At 44.2% G+C, this 4478-nt stretch overlaps 1 protein-coding gene across 6 annotated transcripts in view; it reads right to left on the bottom strand.

Moving 5' to 3' along the window:
* ACTN1 (actinin alpha 1) overlaps positions 1 to 4478 on the bottom strand; it is a 158929-nt gene that overhangs the window by 4913 nt on the left and 149538 nt on the right. For 4 of the 6 annotated variants that reach the window (XM_075927344.2, XM_006130283.5, XM_006130284.5 and 1 more), the window contains exons 18-19: positions 3190 to 3336; positions 286 to 366 (exon numbers count right to left, since the gene is read on the bottom strand). In XM_075927344.2, the coding sequence (XP_075783459.1) occupies positions 286 to 366; positions 3190 to 3336 (228 nt within the window). The remainder of the gene's footprint in view (positions 1 to 285; positions 367 to 3189; positions 3337 to 4478) is intronic. The other 2 variants (XM_006130285.5, XM_075927346.2) reach the window with 1 other exon arrangement.

Below are 4478 nucleotides of genomic sequence, written 5' to 3'. Positions count from 1 at the left end.
TACACAAAGAGAAGAAAGAAACAGGGAAAGTAAGTGAAATAAGCAGATGGAATAGGTAGATATAAAAAAGAATTCTCCCAAAACAATACATGAAGATAATTAAAAGGGACAGATACGAAAATTCATTAAGTAAAAATAAAAGATGGGATGGAACAGATATATGTGTACAGTAAAACATGAGAACAACAACAACAGAAGGATTAAAACAAAAAAGAAAAGAGAGGAGAAAACTGTTATTTCCTCGTAGTTCAACATCTTGCTGCATTCACCACTAGCATTCAGTACCTGTGCATCGTTTCCAATATCGTAACCCAAGCTGATGAGGCAGGCTTTGAATTCCTCAGGGCCAAGTGTGCCGGAGTGGTCCTGGTTATGCGGTGTGCCAGGCAACAGGGCATGCAGTGCCAGGGAGGTGGTAGTGTGGATCAGGTAAAAGAGAGGGAAAGAGGGGATCAAGGGCAAGTGAAGACAACAAATAGGTGCACCATGCAGTTGGTGAGGAGAGAGAGAAGTAGAGAAAGAATGACATGCAGATAAAAAGACAGGGAAGAAAAATAAAAAGTGCACAAAGTTAGATACCACAATGACATTTCAGGACATGCTAAAAATGCTTTCAAAACAGTAGCTTCTTAGAGAGCTTGACCACATCTTGACAGTGTTTGAACAAGAACTGTTAACACTAGCAAGCTTTAAAGCCTACTTTTTCCAAATCAGTCCCCAGCATTGCTATTCTTTTACCCAGTAATGCCAGAAAACCTGCATTTCAACAGAGTGCAGGGAAGCAGACAGACACAGAGCGGGGCAAACGCTATCACCTTACTGTTCTTGCTGTCAGATGCCCCAATAAAGAAGTAGGCTAGGGTAGGTATGCCTGGGAATGCTTTCATAAAGCTTAGCTGGCAGAGTATCTTGTGTGCTCCTGAACAGTCTTGGCATCTCAAGAGTAAATCAGGAAACACAGCTGAAGCTAAGGGAAGTCCTACCATCCCTATATTTATGAGCCGTGCATATGAAAGCAAAGCTGTGACTAGTTGAGCTCTCTGGTGGGCTCCACCCTTAAATAGCACCTTTAGATTTATATATACACTATCATTGCTATTAGACAAAGGGATGCACCAAACATGGATACAAAATTCATTTATCACACCGCTTTCCTTGGTGTTTTGAGAGCACCACATGGTAAACACGAACTTCCTCAAAAGAATGCCTACTGTAGGCTAGCCACCAAGCCCAGCAAAACAATCCACCACAGCTGTGCTTCTTTTGCCTTAGAGTCTCCCAAACATGGTGGAGTGGGAAGTGTTTGTCCCCATGAATTACACATAAAATTGAGAAGCCCAATCTGAAAAGCAGAACAATAGCTGCAAGGCAGCACCAAAGAGCTTCTTGCCTACAGCCATCATTTTGACATGTCACAGTGGCAGGAGGAGGAAGCTCAGGTTAGGTGTGCTGGGACAGCTTCAGCTGATTCCCTCTTAAAAACACACACACACACACACACACACACACACACACACACACACACACACAAAACAAACCACACTATCCACTTTTTTAGTTTGGTTTTTAAATCAGTATTACAGCTATTAAAGTATTAAACAAACAAAAGGAAGTTTTTCTTCACTCAGTGCGCAGTCAACCCGTGGAACTCCTTGCCAGAGGATGTGGTGAAGGCTAAAACTTTAACAGGGTTCAAAAAAGAGCTAGATAGATTCATGGAGGTAAGGTCCATCAATGGCTATTAGCTAGGATGGGTAGGAATGGTATCCCTAGCCTCCGTTTCTCTTGAAGTGGGAGACAGGGGAGGGATCACGTGAGGATTCCTGTCATGATCCCTCCCTCTGAGGCATCTGGTATTGGCCAGTCAGCTGACAGGATACTGGGCAAGATGGACCTTTGGTCTGACCCAATATGGCCGTTCTTATGTTCTTCCCAACAAAAGAAATAATAGAGGGTGAGGCTACCATAACTTCCATCTTACCACTGTAACCTCCCTCTCTTGCTTTTCATCTGTAGATTTAACTGAAAGGCCTGCTTATGTGAGTGGAAAGTAAGACCATACAGGATACACTGGGGAACACTAGAAAGAAGACTGGGTCATTACCTGAATGCACCTTCAGCAATGTGTGAGGAGTTAAGATGGCATTATTTGGCTATCTGGAGCTGGCTTCATCTTGGGGTTATATCTTGAGACTACTCTGAAATTGAAGCTGTTATAGAATGCTGTTGCAGGCTTAAAGTGCCAGGAGCATAAGTGTACTCCACCTCTCTGGGATCTATCTTGGTTGCCAGTAAGTCTGTAGCTGACAGGCCTGCCAACAGGCAGGGGCGGCCAAAGGGGAGAGTTGTCCCTGGGCATTTTATAATCACTGCTGGAGTGCTGTGCTGGGGGTGGGAATGTGCTGCGCTACACTCTGGGTGGTACAGAGGACTGGCTGTCCTGTCCCTGCCCCTTCTGTCCAAGGCTCCCCCCCTTCTGTGCGTGGCAAGCTGGCCCCCATCACCTTGCCCGGGGGCCCATGGAAGCTGTCTGCTCTCCCGATGGGTGGCTTTCAAGGTGTTAGCATGGAACCTAGTAAACTCTAAATGATTTTGGACTTGGGCGTACCTCTCTCTGTGTGACAAGTGTTAAGATTCAAGGAAGCACTCTGTCTGATGTCCCTAACATGTAAGAGAGCTGATGTCAGAATGATGTTTGAGTATTAGACGAGTTTATTAGGGGCTTATTTTATTATTGCATTTTCTGGTAGCTCTATATTTTTTGTTTGGTTGTTGTTTTTAAATACCATATGTAGCATTTATGTGAGGGACCTGCAGAGGAGAGGATGGGCACCTACAGTGGATTATAAATCCAATACTCAGTCACTATGTGGAAACCTTCTTCAGGGATGGTGCAGAGGAGGGAGGATCATAGTCTATTTTCTAAATATGCAGGCAGACTTTCCCAGTATCTTAGCTCAGTCAGGAATCTTGCATTCCAGACAAGCTTCCTATCTCAATATAACAAACAGACTAGCCTAATCTGGACAGGATTACCTGACAGTTTCCACAGGGCTAAGGCCTCCTGAGGCAAGAATTAAAAGCCTACTATGTGGTTAGTTCTATTGCAGGGGTTGTTTGGTTTCTAATGCAATGCCAAACCTATGAAGAAACAGGTGGCCCACTGAACCGCAGGAGGTGTAGACTTACCCTGTCAAAATGATTGAAGGAGGCCCGGAATTCATTCATCTGCTCCTGGCTGATTCCTTTGGCATCACGGGTCAGAATTTGATTTTCCACTTCATTGATGGTTCTAGCAATTGTTGTAAGCAACTGCTCCCAGCCCACTCGAATATGCTGAAGGAGAAAGGACAAGACTTTTCTTTTAGAAAGTAGCACCTTCTGTATCTGGAGACCTTGGTTTGATTGTGTTAATCATGCAAGTTAAGTGATTTTGATGGTCAGGGCCTGGGAAACCCACTTGCTCAAAAAACTCCTCTTTCACTCTGGGCATGTGCCATCAACTTCTTAAAAATATGGACCTTAATTTTAAAGAGTTTTTAGCTCTCAGTCATGCAGAAAACCCTTTAAGCGTGAACTGAGTGTAAACTGATGCCCAGATGTCCTCCTAGGTCTGACACTCACTTCTCCAGTGTCTCTATTATAGCACAGATTTTCACCAGATACAGAAATAAGAAGTGACACAGTCTGTTGCCAAAGTGAAATTGACAGGAATCTGGTTAGTTTTAGGATGCTGTTGGTTGGGCAGCAGCACTGAAGCTATTAACTAGGGAGAAGGAACAAAAGATCAGAGTCTGTCAAAGACCTGCAGTAGCAGAGACACCTTGCTATGCCAGGAAGATATAGAGGGGAAAAACAGTGAGATAAAGGTTCTCTTTCCAGCTTCATTTTCTCAGGCACAGTTCCTGGTTGGGACCTCTAAGGACCAGTGCATCTTTGTTCCACCAATTCTTTGCCTGTGGCATATTCTAATCTAGCTTCCTAGAAGCTGTAATACTTGGGTTAAATTTTGGTTATTGGGTTAGTGTGTGGATGCTGGATGGTACAGTACAGATGGCCTGTGACACTCAAGACACCAGATTACAGGATATGTGGTCCCTTCTGGCCTTAAATTCCATGATTATGAGACATCTACTAGCCAGAGAGTGATACAAAAGTTTAAGGCCCTCACTGCCTGCAGACAGTGGGGCCATACCTAGTCTGGATCTCAGCAGTCTGGCAAGTGGTGAAGTACTCCGTATTGGCCCTGGAATGGACCCCACTATTCATATCAGGCTGTGGCCACGAGTACATGTAGTCCTCTAGCTATTAGGTATATGGCACAATTTCTCAGGTATGTGTATATACATGTACGTACACATACACAGGTGGATGGTTGGATGGGAGAGGAGAAGATTGATCGAAGAAGTTAGAAAAAAGTACACAATAGCTACAAAGCAAGGAGAAGGAGAGAGACAATTTAGGGGAGGAGGCAGAAA

Source organism: Pelodiscus sinensis, chromosome 5 (assembly GCF_052426305.1).
Source record: "Pelodiscus sinensis isolate ZL-2025 chromosome 5, ASM5242630v1, whole genome shotgun sequence".
In the NCBI taxonomy this organism is placed as follows: Eukaryota; Metazoa; Chordata; order Testudines; family Trionychidae; genus Pelodiscus; species Pelodiscus sinensis.
This window is presented reverse-complemented; position numbering and strand designations above follow the sequence as displayed.